Below are 24,454 nucleotides of genomic sequence, written 5' to 3' on the forward strand. Positions count from 1 at the left end.
GTGTAAGTATGATGGTATCTTTCATCCTTGATTTTGCACAAATTAGGCTATCCCTCTAAGTTAACCTAAGGTTTGACCTTGGTGTTCAGAGGTTAAGGCAGGCTTGTGGGGGAAAGTTGGTTGTTCCACCCATGATCGTATGCTTTATGGGGGTTTTTATGTGGGGTGTTCCCTGGTGGTATAGGATGCCAGGGTGTATTCCCATGTAAGATCTCTTGAAGTTTTAGGATTCCTCGTCTAGGATGCCTCTGCTTTGGCATGGTCAACCTCAGTGGCTATGAGTAGTAGTGCTAGTTTGTGGATGACAGCAAGATAATGGACTTTTTTGGTTTTCTGGCTTTAGATGCTTTTTCTACCCAGCTTCCTGCAGACCCTTTCTTAACCCGTCACTCTCCATCATAATCTGCTCCTTAGTTTCCTGTATGGTCTTGGAGAGCATGGTGTTGACCTCATGGATTTGCTCCATCCCTTGTTTCTTGATGGAGTCTGGCTCCTTCGATGCGGCATTCGTTGTTTTATTATGGTAAGCCCCTGTAGCAAGTCCTCCGAGCAGACCTTGGTTTTCCTCTTGAGCTCCTTCACCCCCTTTTCAAGGGAGTTCAACTCAGCTTGGAGTGTGGTGTCTTTGTCTTTGTGTTTTATCATGACGGTTGTCAGGGCCTTTCAGTGTAAGTTGCTCTATTGAATTGGGCTTTCCTTCCTTTCCTGTGACGACAACCTGCATTTGTTCATTCAGTATAGATTGAATTGTCCATTGCTTGCTCTGAGAGAAATTAACGCTTAATTATTGATTTCCTAGTTGCTGATTTTTTATTCTATTGTGCAGGGATTTGGGCAAAAAATATGAATGGGAGGGGGGGGGGTGTTAGAAGTCATCTCCTGTCCAGTTTTATACACCAGAGCCTTTGTTGTGGGTGTGCCCGCCCTTATGAGGTGTTTTATCATTTTTTCCCACTCTCCGTATTTTTTCCCATTTTTTCTGTGGCTTGGGAGGCAGTTCTGTGTTGGCAGGAGCACTGAGTAGCTGGCCGACTGACCCATCAGCAGACAGGTGACTGGCCAACTGCCCAACAGCAGTCGTGGACCTCTGTACTGCTAGCCGATTGGGCATATACAGTCGTGGGCTTCATTCAGTGCTGGCCGACTGATGCTACAGTTGTGGAGGCTTTTTCAACAGGCCGACTGCCTGTCTGGGGGCATATAAATAGGCCCCCAGCCCCCATACCACACTTGTATCATATTCGGGATCTTCTTGTGTATATCAGAGCAAAGTTACACTCCTACATCTATCTCTCTCTTGTGCTGTTTTTCTGCATGCGTTTTTTGCTCGTGTTCCCAGATCTGGTCATCATCTCCGCTGCGTATTCTGACATGGTATCAGAGCCCTAGGCTCTAGATAGGTCTTGGGATTTGTGTGAGCAAGAGGGGGACTGTTTTGTGGCTGATTGGTGGACTGTTTTGGGCTGATTGGGAAGAGAAGGTGCAAGAGGAAGGCGGGCTGATTTGCTGGACAGCCACTTGCAGGTTTTAGTTCTTCTTTGTTCCCACCCACCCACCCTTTTCAGAGTACATCCCCGCAATGGCAAATCTGTTTGAGATGGCCGAGAGACATGTGAAGATTCCGACACTCCCCACGTTCCCGGTGGACCGTCGGTTGGACGGGAGCAACTACGGCATATGGAAGGTTATGATGGAATCTGTTCTAGAGTCTTACGACCTCGCCGATTTCGTCGTCGTTGGTGTTCCACGGCCGGAAGTAGAGGAAGGGGAGTTACCGTCGATCCGGAAGGACCGGGAGGCTCAGACACAGACGTGGGATCGTGTCAACGCCAGGATCCGTTCGTTTATTTTCCTCAACTGCACACCGCAGGTAATCAATCATATAAAGCATATGACGCTGGCCAGAGGTATATGGCAGCATTTGGCCTCACTTTACAACAGGGTATCGCCCATGAAGAGGATTTCCTTGGAAGTACAGATGCGAGTTATGAGCCCTGCAAAGTCGTCGACGATGCGGGAGCATATTAACAAGCTGCAGGCTCTTTAGCAGGAAGTTCTTCAGGCTGGGAAGGAGATATCGTCAGAGGACATGGCCATCACGTTGCTGTCACACTTGCCCTCTTCGTACTCAGCATTTTACTCCTCTTTGATTACCAGTGGCAGGCTCAGCACCATCACGTGGGAGGAGCTTGTGCCCATGGTCCTGGACCAGGAGGAACGATTCACGAACCCTCCTCAGGGTGGAGGTTCGGAGGCCTTAACTGGCCAACGGTCGAAAGGCCGTAACTCGGGCAAAGGGAAGGCTTCATCGGAGAAGTCTTCTGCGCAGAAGTCCGACGCTGACCGCGAGAAACTGAAGGCAGAGAGGACCTGTAATGATTGTGGCGAGAAAGGCCACTATTGGAGGCAGTGTCCCAAGCGGAAGACCGAGAAGGGTGAAGATTCCTCAGCAGCAATCATGAAGACTCCGGCTTTTGTGCACCTGGAGGTGATGGACACCGATGCTTCATTTTCTTCAGGCAGGGAGGAGATTGGAGGACTCTCCGCAGCGGATACTCGAGAGTGGATTCTCGATAGTGGTGCTTCCAGGCACATGACTCCTTCCCGTTCCGGTTTACAGGATCTCTGCAGGCTTTCTGGTCATATTCTTACTGGGGATACGTCCACTATCCCAGTTCACAGTGAGGGCAGGATGGAGATAGTTCCCGATGGCAGAGGGGGGAAGCATTCCTCCTAGGTGTTGTATGTTCCGGCACTTGGTTTTCATCTGTTGTCGGCGTACGAGTGGAGTTTGATGAGCATTTTGTTGCTCTCCGGGACAAAGCAACAGGCCAAGTGGTTTGGGAAGGTGGAGTGGAGAATGGAGTTTACAGGCTTTCAGCACTCTCTCTCCCAGGTCCTCAGGTTTGTGATGAGTGGCAGTCTGGTAATGGCCACTTGTGTGTGGATACGCCGCAGGTACAGGCTTTCCGAGACCAGATAGTGGATAGCTTACCAGTAGATGGCAGCAGTTGGCAGGAACTTTCCAGTACTGATGTTGGTAGTTCTTGTGTTCGTCAGTCAAAGGAAGCTGAACACGTCACTTATGCTCTGATGTCTCGTAGTGTTCGGGACAAAGAACCTCCAGTAGATGAGGATGTTCTTTCCACGGGGACCTTTTGAAAGCCAGGCAGGTGGCAGCTGACTACTTGCAGAAGGAGGTGGTTTCTCTAGGCTTTGTGGTTCCGGATTCAGAGGGGGTGGTTGACGGGTTTCATCAGGTTTCCAGGACTTGTTTGTGCACCATAACAAGTGTTGATCCTTGTGAGCAGTGTGATGTCTCTGTGACTCAGAAGCTGTATGGTTCATTGATCTGGTTGATGGACACCAAATTGGACGGGAGCTTCCTGATGGGGCAGTTGAGCTCATGGTTGCGGATGACTCTTTGGGAGGCAGGATTGCGTTTCCTGTGGTTTCTGCGGCATGCGAAGGATCATGGACTCTTTGACACAAGAGGGGGATTGTTGGATGGAGTCCGACTCCACGGTTGGAGTGACTCAGTTTGGGGAGGAGATCCGGACACAAGGAGATCTACTTCCAGCCCAGGAGCAGTTTTATGGAGCAGTAAGAAGCAGTCATCTTTTGCCTTGTCGAGCACAGAGGCAGAGTACCGGGCTGCTTGTGATGCTGCTTGTGAGGTGGTGAGGATGCAGAGGTTGCATTGCAGGTTTGGGCTTCCACTGGAGGAACCCATGGTCATCCAGAGGCACTTTGTTCGTGAACAGATCGTTGCTGATGACATCTTGCTAGAGTTCTGTTCGACGGAGGACAGTACGGTGGACCTCTTCACAAAGTCGCTCTCTCAGGATTTGCTCAGGGGCCACCCTAGCTCCCAGTGGTTGGTTTCACAGCCAGGAGCTGAGAGGGGGTGTTAGAAGTCATCTCCTGTCCAGTTTTATACACCAGGGCCTTTGTTGTGGGTGTGCCCGCCCTTATGAGGTGTTTTATCATTTTTCCCCACTCTCCGTATTTTTTCCCATTTTTTCTGTGGCTTGGGAGGCAGTTCTGTGTTGGCAGGAGCACTGAGTAGCTGGCCGACTGCCCAACAGCAGTCGTGGACCTCTATACTGCTGGCCGACTCGGCATATACAGTCGTGGGCTTCATTCAGTGCTGGCCGACTGATGCTACAGTCGTGGAGGCTTTTTCAGCAGGCCGACTGCCTATCTGGGGGCATATAAATAGGCCCCCAGCCCCCATACCACACTTGTATCATATTCGGGATCTTCTTGTGTATATCAGAGCAGAGTTACACGCCTACATCTATCTCTCTCTTGTGCTGTTTTTCTGCATGCGTTTTTTGCTCTTGTGTTCCCAGATCTGGTCATCATCTCCGCTGCGTATTCTGAAGGGGGGGGGGGGGCGGGGGAGATCTTTGATTCTTAAGGCAGAGAAAAACGGGTGATTCGGGCAAAATTGAATTCAAGCCAAAATCAATTCCCCAATTCTAGAATCAATGTAAAATCGGAATTTTTTTGGGGGGAAATAGGTATATATATTGTATAGAAAGCATTACTGGATACAACCTTCAGAAACAAAGATACGAGTGATCACGTCTTCTTCTTAAGATCGTACAAAAGCTGAGATCCCTTCACTTTATTCCATTCCAAGAAATCAGCTTCCTTAACCACATCTCCATTCTCAAAATGTAATGGTTTCTTTTTGGCAGGCTTCATAGCAGCTCTTCATTGTTGCCTGCACAGCTGAGATTGCAGCCATCTTCATCGCCCAGCTCCCATTCACCCAATTCCGCCAAGCCAGTCAATAATATCCCTCCCATTCATCCGATTAAGCCAAGCCAGTCAATAATATCCCTTCCTAAGGGTCGTCTGTGGAGCCGACCACATCACCTGTGCCCTTCATCGCATCCTCTCAACAACGAGTTAACTTCCCAAAATCAATGTCCAAATTGATTGGGTGACAAAATGGAGGCGAAGAGAAAGGGGGCTGCAGGGTGACAAGGGAACAGGTGGGCGAAGGGACAGAGAGAGAAAGCGCAAAGTCACAAACCTGCATTAGTAGCACAAACAGATTGGAGAGTAATTGATCTCTGTCGTGTCCTCCATAACATGAAGGAGATGCAAGCCGTGACCAGCACTGTTAATGTTGCAATGATGGCGCTCACAAGTATACTCCCAGTTGAAGCCCAAAATCTTCTCATTTTCAACACCATATCTGCAGGTGCACTCAAAGGTGGTGGCCCAAAGCATGTTCCTGTCGAGGTGCACAGTAGATTATTCCCATAAAGTCTGTTGCATTTCAAAGGAAAAAGTTTGGAGTTCACAAACTTGAGCCCACACCAACTGTTTTTGTATCAACCTTATCTGGCAGAGTATCGTTTGATCTATAAAGAGTTGTAATACCTTACATCTAAGTCAGTTCTATTCTCTAAGCCTTGTGGAAGGATTCCATCCAGCTGATTGTCCTCGAGAAACCTGTCAAAGAAATGGCAAGACTGATACCTTGTAATTGGAGTGACAGACCATTAGCATACCCAAATTTGAATGCTGATAAAAATTCAGTGCCTAATATCCATACACAAAGGACAGAAGGACCCACCCACAGGTGTACTTACAATTGCCGAAGACTAGGGAGAATTGCAAGAAACTCGGGTACGTGGCCAATTAGTTTGTTATCTTGCAATTGCCTGCCAAAAACATAATCTAGCTAAGATGCTCAATATACTTGTTTACGAAACCCATTTCCCATGCACATTGTGTGTTAAGCAGGGGGCAAGCATGCAAAAAATGATGCTTAAATTAGTCGCTTGCGACAACCTGCCCACCCCTCTCTCACTGAAGGTCAATTACAGATCCTGCAGTAGAGTTCTCTGAGGACGGGGCTGCAAAGGGCCGCCCAAAAGTACGGCGGGTCCAGACCGCAAGCAAGCTATCTTCTGAAGCCACCCCAAGTATATTGAGAATCATAAACAAGATGCAGACTTCAAAACTTAAAAGAGTTATGACAGCTTAGACATTACTGATGACTATGGGAGAAAGGAAGACATTTGATGAGAGTAGAAAGATTCAGAGGAGTTCCATAGTTTCGTAAAGGTTTTTTAAAATCTCTCAGAGTTATGATGCTTATTGATCTCTCCTTCTTTACATTGTGTGAGCATGATAAGCTAGAGCCTAGAATACAAATGCAAGAGCACGCATACACACACAGGCCTATTAAAGTCATACCTTGAGATTTATACATGGCACCAAAACATGCACGTGCACCCGCGCGCGCGCACGCGCGTGCGCGCGCACACACACACACACACAGAGAGAGAGAGAGAGAGTACAAGGCTTGAAGCTGTACAAGGCGGCCCATATAAGGTATTGATCCTGTCAAATTATTGTGAGCAAGTGACCTGCCAGAAAGTGCCAGAAAGTGAATGCGATAGGTTCTTAGGTTTGAGTCCAAAATAAGAAGAATTAAAAGCAAGGGAAATTCAAACAAAAACTTACAAGTACACCAGAGAAGAGAGATTCCCTATTGCAGGATCTATCGTGCCTCTTAATCCCATAGACGAAAGGTACCTGTATATGCACACTGAGAACCTTAGATACAAATGTGTATAAACATGAACCACATCATCTTTAAAAGTATATGCAAACTTACACTCCTGTGATTCTGTTTGGTACACTAGAGCTGCAGGTAACCCACTCCCACCGATAAGGCCGACAAGGATCCCCAGTCCATTGCAGCAGGTTGAGTGTGTTTTTTAATGAGTTGATAGCATTTACTGCATGAAAACGAGCTTACATTAGCTTGTACCAACATTTCTTGCAAGAAAGAGAAATCCTCATCATAGAGTGTTAGGTAATCGCAGCCAGTCAGAGGCACGGTGATGCCAATAGAGTCCTTGGGAGTTAAAGAGAAGATCATTCCTGAATGTGGCATATAACAATCCATTTCAGCATGTATTATCAGTCGGCAGCATGATGCAGCTGTTGGGTGCCAGCCCGACCCCACATGTGTGAAAAGATAGCATTTAATGCTACAGATTACTCAGTCGTGGACATTTTATACTAGCCGACAGCAACATACTAGCACCAACCAGCAGCATAGTCACCTATATACCCTAGTTCATTGCACAAAACACATCATTCATCAAGTACTCAGCAAAGCAGTTAGAGAACATGGGAGCTTAAGTTCCCTCAGGTTCTTGGAGCATACAAATCAGCCTCAAGCACCCTGTGCTTGTAGCATGTGCCGAGCTAGGACCGTGTGAAACAACGAAGCCTTTCTTTAAACCTGAGTTTAGTGAGTCTTTAGCAATCCTTTAAAACAGCATACCTGCAATCTACCGTCCACCCCCCCCTCTCTGTGCAAGTAGGAGTATTTGCTTGTATTACTTCGGGGAACTTTGTGCAATGATGTGAATGATGACCATGGACTGCCAAACGCAAGGATGAGGAAGACCGAACGCAGGGATGACCCATATGCATTGTTGAAGACTCTATGAAGCCACTTATGCAAATCCAGAACTGTTGAGGATATGCACAGATTCTGGCTGAAGATGAGAGGATCTTCTATGCTGCCTTGGATTGAAGCACTGCCACGTGCACTCATCCACTGTGGTACACGGTAACAAACTGGCTCATCAACAGTGCAATAATCATGTACAGAAGTAGTACCTTTTAGGATTTATTTGTTGTATGCCGTGACCCCTTTGTGAGCCCAGTCCGGGACATGTCAAGCACGAGCTACGTAGGTCAGTCTCCCAGCCTGAGTGTCAGGTCAGTCCTCTTAACCCATTGTGGAGAATTCAACAAGTGTTCATCATTTCGGAGCATGTAGATGTTAGCCTTAGTAGTAGATGCATTAGAAGCATGTCGATGCACTACATGTAGAAGGGGCCAGCCCCAAGGCAGCCCCCATGGTGGGCTTGCCTTGCAAGGGGGTAGCCAACCCCCTAGCCACACTTCAGGCTCAGCCGACAAGCCTTTTCGAGGCTATGGAGCAGTCGGCCGGGCCCAGTCAGCCAGTACTGGCAGCCACCCGACCAGCTACAGGCAGCCGACTAGCATTTTATGCTAGTCGTGAAACAGTCGCTACAGCCGACTGACATTTAAGGTCAATCGTGGACATTTTCTGCCAGCCGACAGGCTTTAAGGGCAGCCGACTGGGCACCCTGAAGCATATAAAAGGACAGGTTCAGATCAGTCCACAAATCATCAGACATAAACCAGAGATTATCATTAGAAGTCAAGCATGTGTGCCTAGGCTCTTGCTTGTGCATTCTTACAGGCCTACTTGTGCTCTCAGCCCAAGGCAAAGAAGCTTAGTCTCTTCATGAGTGTTCAGCACACCTACCCTCAGTCTCGAGCCAGTGTATTTCTCTTGAAGATAGCTTCAAAGTCGCCTAAAGCTTATGCACAGTTCTGCCCAGCGTTTGGTCACTTTCTCCTCGCGTTTGGCGGTCAATCAGTCAGTTTGTTCTCTCAGTCTTGTGGACACAGTTCAGCTTGTATACAGCTCTCCAGAAGAAGAAATAACTGCTTGCAAGGGGGGGGAGGGGGCTTTCAGTGGATAATTCGAGACCCCATCTAGTGTCGTCTCTACTACATCTATTTCAGATTCATGTATGGGGCTTTCAGTTTCCCCGTTTCTTGGCTGGTGTGGACGTTTCCCATAGGGGAAACGTGAGGGAAAGTCGAGCCAAGCTGGGCAGCGTTTTTTTTATAAAGCTGGGTCCCGTTTTTAATAAACGACAACGTAAACCTGGGTCCCATTTTATCAAAAAAAGAAAACGTCGAGTTTGAAGATAACGTTACGCAAATCAGCATGGCTTCCTTCTCTCTGCACAGACACAGAGACTCACCTCATACACCTGCACACACACGTCCCACATAGACACACTCATTTGCATACACCTCTTTGCACATCAGTTTTCTTCATGCAAGAAGAGGGAGAAAATACCTCGAGGTGTGGTCTTCAAGAAGTCAATAGACACTAGTGGCAGCCAGAAGACGGGGTATTTATTGCAGAGGCTATCAAGGAGACAATCAGGGAAGTTGGAGTTCATAATGTGGTCCAAGTATGCACGGACAATGCAGCAAACTGCAAGCTTGCAGATCAGCTAGTGGAACTGGAGTACAAGCACATCTTTTGGACACCATGCGCAACTCATTGCTTGAATCTTTTGTTTAAAGATTTGGCATCAATAGCGTGGATGGATAGGGAAATCGCCATAGGCAAAGAGGTGCAACAATTCATTGCAAACCATGACGCCACGACGGCTATGTTCAACAAGCACTCCAAGCTAAAGCTTATCAGGCCCGGGAACACTCGCTTCGCTTCCAACTTCCTTATGCTGCATCGTCTAGCAAAGGTAAAGACTCCATTTGTCACCAATTGGCCAACCATTTGGTCTATCTCCAGTTTTTGCGTCTCGTTCACTTGAGGCCAGACCGGTGTCTCGTGTGAAGAGGCCAGTATTTTGCTGACATGGACAGGAGCCAGACCGGTGCCACCCGTGTGTTAGCAGGATGGTGTCGTATGGACGGGAGCCAGACCAGTGCCACCCGACCATTTGGTCCATCTCCAGTTTTTGCGTCTCGTTCACTTGAGGCCAGGCCGGTGTCTCGTGTGAAGAGGCCAGTATTTTGCTGACATGGACGGGAGCCAGACCGGTGCCACCCGTGTGTCGTATGGACGGGAGTCAGACCAGTGCCACCCGTGTATGACCTGGACTGTGTTCGATCCATGGGATTGTCACGCCATGGAAGAGCCAGTATTCGTGCCGTGTTTTGCCTATGGGACTGTCACACCATAGCGAGACTCGTGCCTAGAACTGTGTCTTACCTATGGGACTGTCACTCCATAGGAAGACCAGGTTTCTATGTTTTTATGTCGTGCCAGTTTTGTGCCGACAGATATTTTGTACTTGTTCCATGAACGGGAGATATGTCCATGTTACTATTTGCACATGCACACATATTTTGCATGTTTGAAACTGTTTTCGCATGACATGTATTTGTGTGTTTGCTTGCTTGACGTGTTACTTACTGAGCGGGGACGCCTGCCAGTGAGTCGTGAAGTCTGCTCTGTATTCTGACGAGTTTTGGTGCATGTGAACAGGTGGTAAGTATGTCGCACATATTTTTTTAATGTTTCTTATTCTAACCTTTTATTTTATAAGGTTAGGTGTTCACATTCACTTAAATGTGGGCACCCCCTTTTGGGCACCCACTTAGGGGCCAAGGCGGGGAGCCCCACTTAAGTGAGTGTGGGGGTGGGCATGGTCACCTACCCAAACTCCCCACCCACATGCAAACGTGGGAATCACCAAAGTAAACTCCACGTTAATTTTATTAAATCGACTCTCTCCTTCAAGCGTGACACCACCCGATTACTCCATCCACGTGAAGAAAAAGAAAACGACGCCTACGCTTCTGCTCCTACAGCAACCAGGTCGGCTGAAGCTTGATGCGCCTACTGTTTTCCCTTATCGCATGCTACCTCTCCCACACAGGCGCATGCTTTTACCTCTACTGCTGGCGACTGCACCTCTGGATGCTGGCTGTGCTTCTGAATAACCAGGCGGATATCTCATCAAGCTACGCTGCCCACCACAGCAGGCAGCTGTGCGATCATCGCCAGCAACTGTACCTCAACAGTTCAGGCGGCTGTGCACTACTACCTGACGGCTGCAGCACCTACTATTGGTGGCTGCGCATGTTCTCTCCAACACCCTGCACTTCCGCCTCACAGGCTGCTGCCCCTCTCATGCAAGCAGCGCTCTAGTTTCAGCAGGCGGCTGTACACAGAGTGTGTGTGCTCTCCCGCAAACGATGCGCTACAGGCCGGTGGCTGCAAGCTGCTTTCTCTTCTCCATGTAGCCTGGCAACCATACAGGCTGTGTGTCTCTCTTACACAGGAAGCTCCTTCTCAACCTCCTCGTCAAGCTGTTGTGGCTACAACTTGATATCCCACTCAAGTAGCTACACACACGAATACCTCGGGTATTGGTCTACAATCTGCAACCTTCAAGTAAGTGAATTTCAGATTTCAATAAAGTATTTTATGTTTAAAATCTGATAAGGAATTCATCCCGCTCGGCCAACACCCGTTCGGTGCCGGGTTGTCCAAGCTCTATTGGAGAACCTCGGTCCAAAGGTGCTGAGATCGGGAGAGCCAGGCGTTAGTACGAGAGCGCCTGTTTGTGCGTGGTCTCGGAACACCAGCGAGGCGCTCTCCGCGGAGTCCAGTGAAAGCACAGGACCGTAGAGATTGGACCACACTAGTGGTCGTTCTGCTTCGAGCTTCTACATCAAGTTTCGACTTCGAGCCTATTTGTTTGGTACTGTTTTCATATGTACATGGACATTATCTGGTTCTTGGAACCCATGGAGCATTGTATTCATTAAATACTCCCAATAAATATATCATATATTGTGAGGGGGGGGTCGGCCCGTTCCGGCCCCAGTGCTGGTGTCCATCTTTCCATTTCATTTCATTTAAATTTCAAGTTGTATTAAGTTGTCCATTTCAAATTTGTGGTTTTAAAGTTGTGCTATTAAGCGTGTGGGTGTCCAACGGAGTCTTTCCCACTTAACAGGATCGGTTTCATTGGTATCAGAGCACGGTTGTTTCCCTCTTCCTAGTGGGAAAACGAACCTGTGTACTGGACATCCCGCTTTTAGCAAACTTAAAACACAATGGACAACCAAGGCAACCCTTTGGAAGTGCCAAATTCGAGGGGTCCATCTAGTGCTTCTCGTGGGTCTGATGCCCTGCGAGGTAGACACAAGCCCCTTGAAAGGGTTATGGATAGTGAATCCAAGGGTCAACTATCTCCAGGGAAGACAGTTATGCTTAAACAAGAGCCTGATGCTATGAGGGCTGAAATGGAACATATGAGAAAACTTTTGCAGGCTCAAGAGCAAGAGTTAAAGTTTCTGCATGAAGATCCCCATCTGCAAAGTGCTATTGAAGCCAGGAAGGCTGATGCTATGGTTGATGTAACTTTTGAATCAATGGCTCGTGAAGTGGGCAAGAAACCAAGGGAGTTGGCACTTGCCTATCTTCTTCGCAAAGGTGATATCAAAGAGGGGGATGACGGAGAGCTGAAATTCAGAAATCCACCTCGTTTGAAGCATGGAGATCCCGCATCCCAAAGGCTGAAATCTTTTATGCAAAAGGAAGAGGTGACTGTCACCTCTCGACATGCATCCTCTCCACAAGGCACAAAGCCTGATAGATATATGTATGCCAGTGCTCATGGAGGGCATGAAAGTCACATGCATGCAACACATGTATCTCATGCTGACAGGTCTGCTTCCAGAAAAATTTTGCCTTCTGAGTTGTCTCATGGAGAGACCATGCCATATGCAGGTAAGTCACATGCATCTGAGTTTCGAGTTCGTGGAGCACATGCCACCGTGCCCCATGAAGCTTCTATGACGGCCCATGGAGCCCATGCAGATAGGGCTACCCCATTGGATAAGGGGAAAAGAAAAAGAGAAGACCATGAGCCTCATGCCAGGAAGCTCAAGGAATTCAAAGCAGGTGATAAATCTGTCAAATTTGATGTCTTTCATGGTGAACATGATGCTTCTAAGGTGTTAGCGTTTGTGGCACAGTTCGACATTGCTTTTAGCGATGAGGACTTTACAGAAAAGTCAAAGGTGCGCCATGCTAGCATGTTTTTGAAAGGGACTGCTGCCCATTGGTGGATCACTGAAAAGATCACCAAGGATCCCATCTCCACTTGGAAGGAATTCAAGGATAGATTTTATGCTCAGTTCTTGCCACCCAATGCAGAGCAAACTCTCACTCAAAAGTGGGCCAGGCTAGAACAAAAAGATAACGAGAGTGTGCAACAGTATGTTAACAAATTTTGGAAAGTGTTGCTGGAAGTGACTCCCTTTATGCAAATCACTGAGGATGAAAGAAAGAGGAAGTTTCGTTCTGGATTGCAACCTGCATATAGATCGGGTATTGAATTGCACCCGAAACATACATTGCAACAACTTACAGCTTCTGCTCTTGCTACGGAGCAATTGGTGCTCAAGATCAAGCAGGATCAAGGAGGTTCCAAGGGGAAGGACAAGGCTGCCCCAAATCAGCAAAAGGGTGGACAGCCACCTAAAAAGAACTTCCGGGAGCCTTACAAGGGTGGTAAAGCTGAAAATAACACATCTAAAGAACAGGGCCCAAGAAAGAACAAATTCGGCTTAACCCCGGAGCAAAGAGAGCAATATGCTAAGGATGGAAAGTGCTTTTCTTGTGGTAGCAAAGACCACATGTTTCGGCAATGTCCAGATCGCAAACCAAAGCACGAGGACAAGCACTCCAAAGCTAATGTACATGCAGTTCCTGATGTGCAAGGAAATATAGGTCATGATGCAAAAGAGCGTATGGTTTGCAAGGCTTGGGGGCAAATCAAGGATCAGCCCGCACTATTCATGTTTGATGACTGTGCAACTGACAATTTCATCTCTATGCAAATGGCAGCTGCATTGGGTATTGAGGTTGAAAACATGGGACCTCAGATTGAAGCCGAAGCTGCATTTATTGGTAAAGAGGTGCAGGTTACCCCTTTGATAGGGAAGTTGCGCATCCATATCCAGGGCTACCTTGATAATGAGCATTTCCTAGTTGCTCCTCTGAATGGATGTGATGTATTGTTGGGCAAGCCGTGGCACCATAGGCTTGAGCCCCGCAAAGACTACAAATCCAATATGATTTCTTTTATGCATAAAGGCCGCATGCATTTTATTGATGCCGGCAAAGAAGGGGATTCCATCCCAGTTGTATCACACATTCAAATTAATAAAGCAATGAAAAAGAGTCTTTCAGCGTACTTGGTTTTTGTGCGTGATAGTCTTGTGTCAAATCATCAAAATATGGATGTTATGTCTAATGATAGGCTGAATTTTCTTAATGCATTCAAAGACTGTTTTGCTGACTCGTTGCCAGGTGAATTACCTCCCCAAAGGCCCGAAGATCACCGTATAGATCTTGTGCCAGGTAGTTCTCCACCTAACAAACCCGCATACCGAGTGAGTGCTGCACAACAAGAAGAAATTATGAAGCAGGTAAACGAGCTTTTAGAGAAAGGTTTGGTTCAGCCCAGTTCCTCACCTTACTGCTCTCCTGTGCTTCTTGTTCAAAAGAAGGACGGATCATTCCGTATGTGTGTAGACTATAGAGCTTTGAACAAGCTTACCATCAAGAACAGATTTCCTATTCCACGTATTGATGATATCTTGGATAAGCTTGATGGTTCGGCTTGCTTTAGCAGACTTGATTTGAAGAGTGGCTATCACCAGATACGCGTGGTGCCACAAGATGTCCATAAGACTGCATTCAGGACAGCCTTCGGATTATATGAATTCTTGGTAATGCCTTTTGGTCTTACCAATGCTCCTGCTACTTTTAATCGAATGATGGATAGGATATTCCGACCCCATCGCAAGTTCACAGGAGTCTTCTTTGATGATATCTTGGTTTTCTCCAAGAATGAGCAGGAACACAGAACTCATTTGGTCACAGTGTTCGAAGAGTTGCGGAAGCATAAACTTTTCGTTAATGCCAAGAAAAGTGAGTTTTTCCTTTCAGAGATTCATTATCTGGGTCATACTGTATCCAAAGATGGAGTTACAATGGATCCTGCAAAGATAGAGACTATTCGGAATTGGCCCGAATTGCAAAACATACATCAAGTACGTAGTTTTCTGGGATTATGTTCATACTACAGGCGTTTCATAAGGCATTTTGCTATGATTGCCACTCCTCTACATGATCTCACGAAGAAGAAAACTGCTTTCAAATGGACTTCAAAGGAACAGGATGCTTTCTTGCAGCTCAAGCATGCGATCATATGTGGTCCAGTATTGATTGTTCCTGACTTGCACAAGTCATTCGTGGTTGAATGTGATGCTTGTGGTGATTGCATAGGAGCTGTCCTAAATCAAGAAGGGCATCCAGTTGCATACGAGAGCCGTCGTTTGCATGATGCTGAGCTTCATATGGATATCTATGAGAAAGAGCTCTTGGCTGTAATTCACGCCTTAAAGATTTGGAAACATTACCTTCTTGGGGCTGAATTTGTAGTCAAGACAGATCATCAAAGCTTGAGATACTTTCTATCTCAAACCAAGCTTTGAGAGAAGCAGATGAGAATGGCAAATTTTCTTTCCATGTTTCATTTTCAGATTGTGCATACTCCAGGAAAGAAAAATGTCGTGGCCGATGCACTATCTAGGAGGCCTTATATTGCTGCAGTCTCAGTAGCCTCTCATGGAGATTTATCTGCTATGAGAGATTTGTATCATTTCGATGCTGATTTTTGCCATATATGGACTGATTTGATGGCTGGTCATTCACATGCCTCTTATGTTATCAACGAGGGTTATCTTATGAAGGATAATTGCCTATGTGTGGTGAAGGATTTGCGTCCAAAGGTTATGGACGAATGTCACGCTCCACCTTATGCTGGTCATAGAGGTATTATGCCTACTACTCGCATGATTCAGAGGTACTTCTTTTGGCCAAGCATGCGTAAAGACATTGAGGCTTATGTGCGTGCATGTATTACTTGCCAAAAGGTGAAATTTGATAGGCAAAAGCCTCCAGGTTTGCTTCAGCCATTGCCTATTCCCTCGCAACCTTGGGAAAGTATCACGATGGATTTTATTATGGATTTGCCTAGATCCCAGCATGGGAATGATGCTATTTGGACTATTGTGGACAGGTTTAGCAAGCAAGCTCACTTCTTGCCCGTCAAGAAAACCATTAAAGCTGATCATATGGTAAAGCTTTTTCTTGCTAATATTTTCAAGCATCATGGTATGCCTAAATCCATTGTTGGGGATAGAGATCCCAGGACTACAAGCCTATTTTGGAGGGCTTTGTTTGATAATATGGGTACTAAGCTTGAGTTTTCATCAGCTTATCATCCCCAAACAGATGGCCAAAGTGAAGCTGCAAATTCAGCCGTGTTGGATTTATTGAAATGTTATGTGGCAGATCAAAAGACTGCATGGGAGAAGTATCTTCCACTTGTTGAGTTTGCCTACAACAATACGATCCATGCTTCCACAGGAAAGGCTCCGTTTGAGATTATTTATGGCAGAGTGGTCTTGCCACCCATCCTTCGTACTAAGGATGAGATTTTTGCAGCTGATGAATATGTTCGTGACTTGGATGTTGCCTTTGGTCAGGTGCGGACAGCCATTGCAAGATCTCAGGATAAGCATAAAATGGCTGCTGACAAGCATAGAAGGGACATGGAAGTCAAAGAAGGTGATTGGGTATTGCTGAAATTTGAGAAGGCTAGGCTTCGGAAGAGGTCAGGACGAGAAGGATCATATCCTAAGCTTTCTCCTCGCTATTATGGACCCTTCAAGGTGATTCACAAAATCAATGAAGTGTCCTACAGGCTTGCTTTACCTAGTCATTGGAAGATTCACAATGCTTTTCATGTGAGTCTATTTCGGAAATATGTGGGGCCAAATCCTGATGAGCCTGTCACAGAAGATCCGCCAAAGATTGAAGAGCTTGAGGAGATCCTCCAGCCAGAACAGATTGTTTTTCACAAGGAGAGAGAGCTACCTGCAGGAAAGCTTTCCAGGAGATACCTTGTGAAGTTTAAGAATTATTTGCCTATTGATGCCAAGTGGGTAAATGAGGATTATTTTGCAGATTATCCGCAATTGTTGCAAGCATATCTTGAGGCTTTTCAGTTGAGGTCAACTCTTTAGAAGCTCGGGGGGATGTCACCAATTGGCCGACCATTTGGTCTATCTCCAGTTTTTGCGTCTCGTTCACTTGAGGCCAGACCGGTGTCTCGTGTGAAGAGGCCAGTATTTTGCTGACATGGACGGGAGCCAGACCGGTGCTACCCGTGTGTTAGCAGGATGGTGTCGTATGGACGGGAGCCAGACCAGTGCCACCCGACCATTTGGTCCATCTCCAGTTTTTGCGTCTCGTTCACTTGAGGCCAGGCCGGTGTCTCGTGTGAAGAGGCCAGTATTTTGCTGACATGGACGGGAGCCAGACCGGTGCCACCCGTGTGTCGTATGGACGGGAACCAGACCAGTGCCACCCGTGTATGACCTGGACTGTGTTCGATCCATGGGATTGTCACGCCATGGAAGAGCCAGTATTCGTGCCGTGTTTTGCCTATGGGACTGTCACACCATAGCGAGACTCGTGCCTGGAACTGTGTCTTACCTATGGGACTATCACTCCATAGGAAGACCAGGTTTTTATGTTTTTATGTCGTGCCAGTTTTGTGCCGACAGATATTTTGTACTTGTTCCATGAACGGGAGATATGTCCATGTTACTATTTGCACATGCACACATATTTTGCATGTTTGAAACTGTTTTCGCATGACATGTATTTGTGTGTTTGCCTGCTTGACGTGTTACTTACTGAGCGGGGACGCCTGCCAGTGAGTCGTGAAGTCTGCTCTGTATTCTGACGAGTTTTGGTGCATGTGAACAGGTGGTAAGTATGTCGCACATATTGTTTTAATGTTTCTTATTCTAACCTTTTATTTTATAAGGTTAGGTGTTCACATTCACTTAAATGTGGGCACCCCCTTTTGGGCACCCACTTAGGGGCCAAGGCGGGGAGCCCCACTTAAGTGAGTGTGGGGGTGGGCATGGTCACCTACCCAAACTCCCCACCCACATGCAAACGTGGGAATCACCAAAGTAAACTCCACGTTAATTTTATTAAATCGACTCTCTCCTTCAAGCGTGACACCACCCGATTACTCCATCCACGTGAAGAAAAAGAAAACGACGCCTACGCTTCTGCTCCTACAGCAACCAGGTCGGCTGAAGCTTGATGCGCCTACTGTTTTCCCTTATCGCATGCTACCTCTCCCACACAGGCGCATGCTTTTACCTCTACTGCTGGCGACTGCACCTCTGGATGCTGGCTGTGCTTCTGAATAACCAGGCGGATATCTCATCAAGCTACGCTGCCCACCACAGCAGGCAGCTGTGCGATCATCGCCAGCAACTGTACCTCAACAGTTCAGGCGGCTGTGCACTACTACCTGACGGCTGCAGCACCTACTATTGGTGGCTGCGCATGTTCTCTCCAACACCCTGCACTTCCGCCTCACAGGCTGCTGCCCCTCTCATGCAAGCAGCGCTCTAGTTTCAGCAGGCGGCTGTACACAGAGTGTGTGTGCTCTCCCGCAAACGATGCGCTACAGGCCGGTGGCTGCAAGCTGCTTTCTCTTCTCCATGTAGCCTGGCAACCATACAGGCTGTGTGTCTCTCTTACACAGGAAGCTCCTTCTCAACCTCCTCGTCAAGCTGTTGTGGCTACAACTTGATATCCCACTCAAGTAGCTACACACACGAATACCTCGGGTATTGGTCTACAATCTGCAACCTTCAAGTAAGTGAATTTCAGATTTCAATAAAGTATTTTATGTTTAAAATCTGATAAGGAATTCATCCCGCTCGGCCAACACCCGTTCGGTGCCGGGTTGTCCAAGCTCTATTGGAGAACCTCGGTCCAAAGGTGCTGAGATCGGGAGAGCCAGGCGTTAGTACGAGAGCGCCTGTTTGTGCGTGGTCTCGGAACACCAGCGAGGCGCTCTCCGCGGAGTCCAGTGAAAGCACAGGACCGTAGAGATTGGACCACACTAGTGGTCGTTCTGCTTCGAGCTTCTACATCAAGTTTCGACTTCGAGCCTATTTGTTTGGTACTGTTTTCATATGTACATGGACATTATCTGGTTCTTGGAACCCATGGAGCATTGTATTCATTAAATACTCCCAATAAATATATCATATATTGAGGGGGGGGTCGGCCCGTTCCGGCCCCAGTGCTGGTGTCCATCTTTCCATTTCATTTCATTTAAATTTCAAGTTGTATTAAGTTGTCCATTTCAAATTTGTGGTTTTAAAGTTGTGCTATTAAGCGTGTGGGTGTCCAACGGAGTCTTTCCCACTTGACGGGATCGGTTTCACCATTGAAGCATCTTGGCACAGCATGTGAGCGCAATTGGTCTACCTTTGGATTCATTCACTCGATCAATTGCAACCGGTTGGGGCACAAGAAGGCTGAGGACTTAGTGTATGTGCATAGTACTCTCCAGTTGATTTCTAGGAAAGAGCCTTTCTACATCTCAGGGCCATGTCAGCAGTGGGATGTTATTAAGGAGGATGCTTTAGAAGAGTAGAGCGAGGAAGTGATTGATGATGAAGATGTATCAAGCATGTAACTGTTTTGTATTATGATCAATGATTGATTAATGAAAACCTCTCATGTTTTGCCTCAATCTACTTTGGTGTGCATGTGAATTTGTATTTTTTCAAGTATTATGTCAGCCTACCCCTAACATTTCCTTGAAGTTGAGTTCGCCGTTTCCTCCCGTTTCTTGGGGTTTACCGTTTCCGAACTGGAAACGTTTCATGCAACCTAGGTGGAGGGTTCTAATTGGGACCCAATCTGGTGTCCCCAATCTGGTGTCGACCCTCATCTTCTCTCTCAACTCTTCTCTCTAAAAGTAGAGCGGATTGCATAAACTCACAAGTTTAAAGAAGGCTTTGTTGCATGTTAGAATAGTCAACCTATTGCATGCTACGGTTCTGTTGTAATGTATATGGCACCATACATTGATGCTTTATGTCCTTTTGTGAGAAGTATGCCTCAAAGGCATCAAAGATAGAACACCCCCCTCCCCCCCTCTCCCTCTATCTAAACGACGTGTCTGCACTTTACATCCTATCTCATTTTCAGCCATGGCAACATAATGCTGAAAACACATGAAGACCTCAAATTTTGCCTATATGGGGTAAACCCATGCAAATCTAGAATAGTCATCAATAAAAGTCACAAACTACAAATGCTTTCCCAAGGAACATGTCCGCATGGGACCACATACATCACTATGAAAGCTGCAATTTCTTGATAGCTCTTCCTAAATCATCCTTCCCCGGCGGCTCTAATGCCTCACGATCCGCCTCTACCCAACTCCACCCGGCGGTAACACCTTCTCTACTCTGTTCCACCCTTTAGGAAGGCAAGCCTTTGGGTGGCGCCCGCGGTGCTCCACAAGCCCTAGCCAAGCAAAGCCCACATGGCCTTACTCAAGGAACCCCACTTTTCGGCCCCCTTCGCAGGCAGGTGCACCCGCACCTCAGTTTGCGCTCGATCTTCCGCGCTCTCACTCTTGCACCCTCTCCTCGCCATCGACCGTCTACATTGGCATTGATCTCCTGCACCCGCTTGGACATTTTCTATGAGATAATTTTCTCTCCTCCCTACACCTTATTTTTTGTACACTTACAGGTGTCTTCCTTCGCAACGTAAAGGTTGCATTCAACGGACACTCTATTTGCATTGTGTTGGACAAATGCATTTGGTGCCTCGTAATCTGCCTCCACCCAACTCAACTCAGCGGCAACACCTCCTCTACTCTATTCCACCCTTTGGGAGGGCAAGCCTGTGGGTGGCGCCGGCAGTGCTCCACAAGCCTTGGCCAAGCAAAATCCACATGGCCTTACTCAAGGAACCCCACTTTTCGGCCCCCTTCGCAGCAGGTGCACCCACACCTCAATTCGCGCTCGACATTCCTCTCTCTCGTTCTTGCACCCTCTCCTCGCCATCGACCTTTTGCATTGGCATTGATCTCCTGCACCACTCGCATCGGCTACTTACATTTTCTATCAGGTGATTTTCTCTCCTCCCTACACTCTTATTTTTTGTACACTTACAAGTGTCTTCCTTCGCAACGTAAAGGTTGCATTCGATGGACACTCAAAATGCACTGTGTTGGACAAATGCATTTGGTGTTGGACAGATTACTTTTTTGTAGGCAAAAATGGCTGGAAATGATGTATTTGGAATGCTTGGTGATAAGGATAAGTTAGATGGGATCAACTATCCATTGTGGTCATACATGATGAGGTATGTATTTGTTGCCAAACGCTTTTGGAATGTGGTGATTGGACTTGAGGCTCACCCTACCTCACCAACACGCCGACAAGTCTTCTCCAAGTGCTTCAAAGGATGATACTATGTCCACTTTGACAGCAGCTCCTACACCCCATTCTACTGCAGAGCAAGCTAGCTGGGATGGCAAAGATGCCACTGCACATGCTTTAATAGCATTGTCTGTGAAGAGAAGGATAATTCCTCATATTCGCTCATGTAAGACTACCAAGGAGGCTTGTGATGCACTTGCAAGCTTTACTAGGAACGCAATGAAGCACGTGCTGCCTTCGTGGGTTGGCAGCTTGAGACAAAGCATATGAATGAGGGAGCTTTGATGGATGGTTTACTAAGTACTCAACCATCCTTCTCTGGATGATCTAAGGGAGACATACTTAGCTTGTCTCAAGGTTGGCAAATATAGACTGCCAAAATCCTATAGTGAACTTTGAATCTTAGCATTGACTATTCCCTCAGGCAATCCATACACCTTATCACTTATCTATAAATGAAGCAGCCAACTCGTGACTCTTTATAGTAGATCATGTTGGGATGAACCTCGCCATCTTGATCAATCTATCAACTATCACCCAGATAGAATCGTGTCCTCAATTCGTTACCCATGGAATTACCACAGATTGAGCTGCCTCCTCCAGAGAGCCACACACCCTCGGCCTCAAAGACTCGCGTCCTCCATCCATCACGTCCACATTTGAAATATTCTTCAACACCATAGGGAGGCACCACCACAAGAGGTGGATTTCATAGCCTTTTATTCTCTCTCTCTCTCTCTCTCTCTCTCTCTCTCTCTCTCTCACACACACACACACACACAGAGTTAGTAGGATAGCACAAACGACACTTTAACTTACTGTCTCACCATCCTGTTGAATTGTTGTCGTTGCAAAAGATGATAAGCTGTAGACCTCCAATGCATTTACTATCGGAGCAAGGTCTGAGGATACTGTCCTTGCTAGACTGATATTCATTTCTCCCGAAACTGAAGTAAACGCATCTGAATATTCAAAGGTGTTAAGGAGCCCCAACTGAGACTCCAGGTCCACATTAGATCGAACAAGATTGTTGTTGATGAAGACATCAAAACTACGAGTTTTGAGAGTCAAATTTCTTATCTCTGCAAAGTATATGTATACAGTGTAGTTTTGAGAAACGTTGCTTAGTGACAACAGCAGCTCCATAGTTACGTTTGTAGTAGTAACTGCCGTTTCCATGACTGCTTCAGGTGGATTTTCTGTAACATCTGAGGTTACAGGAAGCTTTGTTTGTAAGTTCTGCCAAGTTTTGTTCTTTCGGAACACTCTAGAATCAGCTTCCCAAACTCGATCATACTGGTCTGATGGCAGTCTGCAAATTAAGGTAGCCGTACATGAAACCAGGTCCATCAATCCCAAAAACTTGGTTATTGCCAGTGTCTTCTAGTGGCAGGTACAATTGACCTAGTTTTGTAACAGCATATGTTATGCAAGGAATCCAATGCATTTTGAGGAGTATGCCCGGACATTTGGGACCGTAAAAACATAAACTGGACATGGCATAGAAAAGCTTACCGAATTGATGTATTTTTTAATGCCCCAAAGTTGATCCTATACACTTTCATAAGATACTTGTCTGGTGCCACAATTGTGTACATGTTAGCAGCTAATGGCCGAAGTTCCAAAGCTGAGATGAAAGGCGTATCATCTGACATATCTAAACGTTCAAAGCATATACTCAAAGTTTGCACTAATGCAAAGAGAATGATCTCATAGACTATAGGTACAGATGCGTTCACTTGGCCTATCATAGTTGCACCAACTATGTACTGAAAACTTGGAGGCTTGTTTTTCCCATCATAATTTCCATAGGCAAATGTTGCCCTCACTAGATACCTGTTTCCTGCTTCTATGTCGAGTACATAGCAATTCTTCTTTAGGCTAGGAAAGTATCTCACTGTTTGCATACACCTGGCAGCTTTGGTCAAGGTAGTCTTAGCGCTGTAGCCAGTACTTATAAGGCCTCTGTCGGATGCCCATCTGATCCCAGTGTCGGATGCTGTGTAGCTTGCAGAGCCTCCACAATCTATGCTCACAAATCCTATGTTGTTTGCTGTTTAAGTCAAAATCGTTGGTTTAGAAAAAGCAAGATGGATTATGATGTGATTCTTAATGTGTCACTAATGTTAGCGCTTTTCAATAGATCCAAAGGTTTATATTATCCCTTGCTTTTTACCATAAATACACGTGCAATCATATGTTGATAGCCATAGAAACATATCACAACAAAGGAGAAGAAATGCATACCTGCTTGTAGAAAGAGTGGTATAAGAGAGCTACTGGAACACACAAGCAAAACTGCTAAGGCCATTTGGGCGACAAGAACATGAGAGTGTGTGCAACGCAGTGTGGCTGCCATGCCTGCAGGTTCAAAACCCTGGTTTTTCTAAATTTCTGCTTAGCTTTCCTGACTCTGTTACTCCAATAGGCTTGCTATTTCCGCCCAATAGGATTGCTTACTTTTCCTCCACTTAAGGATGCTGGCTTTTCCGCCCCTAAGTTACTTTTGCCGCCACTTGGGCAGCTTTTCCGTCAGTTAGGCTCGCTTTACCGCCACTAAGGCAATGCTGCCCACCACGGCTGCTCTTGTTACTTTATTTGCCATCCCAGAGAAGACAGTGGTAAGACTTTCTACGAGTCAACCATGGCTCACTGCGCAGATTCAATGGTGTAGCCTGTGCCTCCTTTTTTTTCTTCCTCTTCGATGTGTCCGAGGTTGTGTAGCTGAAAGAAGGTCGGGGGTTGTGGAGCGACATATTTGAATGTTCAGGAAAATGGTAGGATGGGGATGGAATGGGAAAGCGATGGCCGGCAGGCAATGTAAGTGTGTGCAGGCCCGCTGAGGATGGCGGGCGAAGAGGAGGGAGGGAACAACTGCCACCCCTCTCTCTCTCTCTCTCTGCGCGCGCACTGCATAGTTTCTGTCGCTTATATTTTGTCTGCGCATCATAATACATTGGTTTTCACTCCGGCAGCGTCGTGCCCACAAAATATAGTGCCCAAATGCCCCAGCAACGAAACGTCCATTTTTGGTGGATTTTTTAACACACATTTTATTTTCAGTGGCTTTCTACAAGGTTGTCCATGGAAAGCATGTTTGGATGATGTGTAAGAGCATGGGCAGGCGACATTTCTCACCATCTATCTTCATAGATATTACAAACCAAAGACAACAAATGCTCACATGGATCAGAGCTTAGCGCCGCATTCCTGATCCAAACATCGTGGCTGCTGTCAGATTCCTCAAGTTGATCATAGTCCTTATCGACGATCAACCAAGGGAGAGGTATGATGGATTTGAAGCTAAACAACTCCTCTTCGACATGAGTACAAGGCCAAATGAAAGAGGCATGATGTTTTACAATCATCATCTATGGTGTTTTCCTTGCTACATGCATATCACATTTGAAGACATGGTGGACACTGGGTTCTGGACATCCCACTCAGCATTTAGAAG

The 24,454-nt window shown here is 46.6% G+C and overlaps 1 protein-coding gene across 5 annotated transcripts in view; it reads right to left on the minus strand.

Annotated features, from left to right (window-relative positions):
* The window catches only part of LOC147633871 (putative LRR receptor-like serine/threonine-protein kinase At1g67720), a 35,934-nt gene extending 11,725 nt beyond the window's left edge, over nucleotides 1–24,209 (minus strand). For 4 of the 5 annotated variants that reach the window (XR_015266939.1, XR_015266938.1, XR_015266940.1 and 1 more), the window contains exons 1-9: nucleotides 23,245–24,209; nucleotides 22,513–23,050; nucleotides 21,825–22,309; nucleotides 6,647–6,770; nucleotides 6,493–6,564; nucleotides 6,327–6,395; nucleotides 5,613–5,684; nucleotides 5,401–5,472; nucleotides 5,048–5,286 (exon numbers count right to left, since the gene is read on the minus strand). Coding sequence is in view for 2 of the 5 variants with exons in the window: in XM_086804925.1 (XP_086661051.1) it covers nucleotides 5,048–5,286; nucleotides 5,401–5,472; nucleotides 5,613–5,684; nucleotides 6,327–6,395; nucleotides 6,493–6,564; nucleotides 6,647–6,770; nucleotides 21,825–22,309; nucleotides 22,513–23,050; nucleotides 23,245–23,356 (1,783 nt within the window). In the remaining 3 variants the exon portion in view is untranslated. Of the gene's footprint in view, nucleotides 1–5,047; nucleotides 5,287–5,400; nucleotides 5,473–5,612; nucleotides 5,685–6,326; nucleotides 6,396–6,492; nucleotides 6,565–6,646; nucleotides 6,771–21,824; nucleotides 22,402–22,512; nucleotides 23,051–23,244 lie in introns of those variants that run through there. The other variant, XM_086804926.1, reaches the window with a different exon arrangement.
* Nucleotides 24,210–24,454: the final 245 nt, after the last annotated feature.

This window comes from Cibotium barometz, chromosome 11 (genome assembly GCF_041138505.1).
Source record: "Cibotium barometz isolate CiBa-2024 chromosome 11, ASM4113850v1, whole genome shotgun sequence".
In the NCBI taxonomy this organism is placed as follows: Eukaryota; Viridiplantae; Streptophyta; class Polypodiopsida; order Cyatheales; family Cibotiaceae; genus Cibotium; species Cibotium barometz.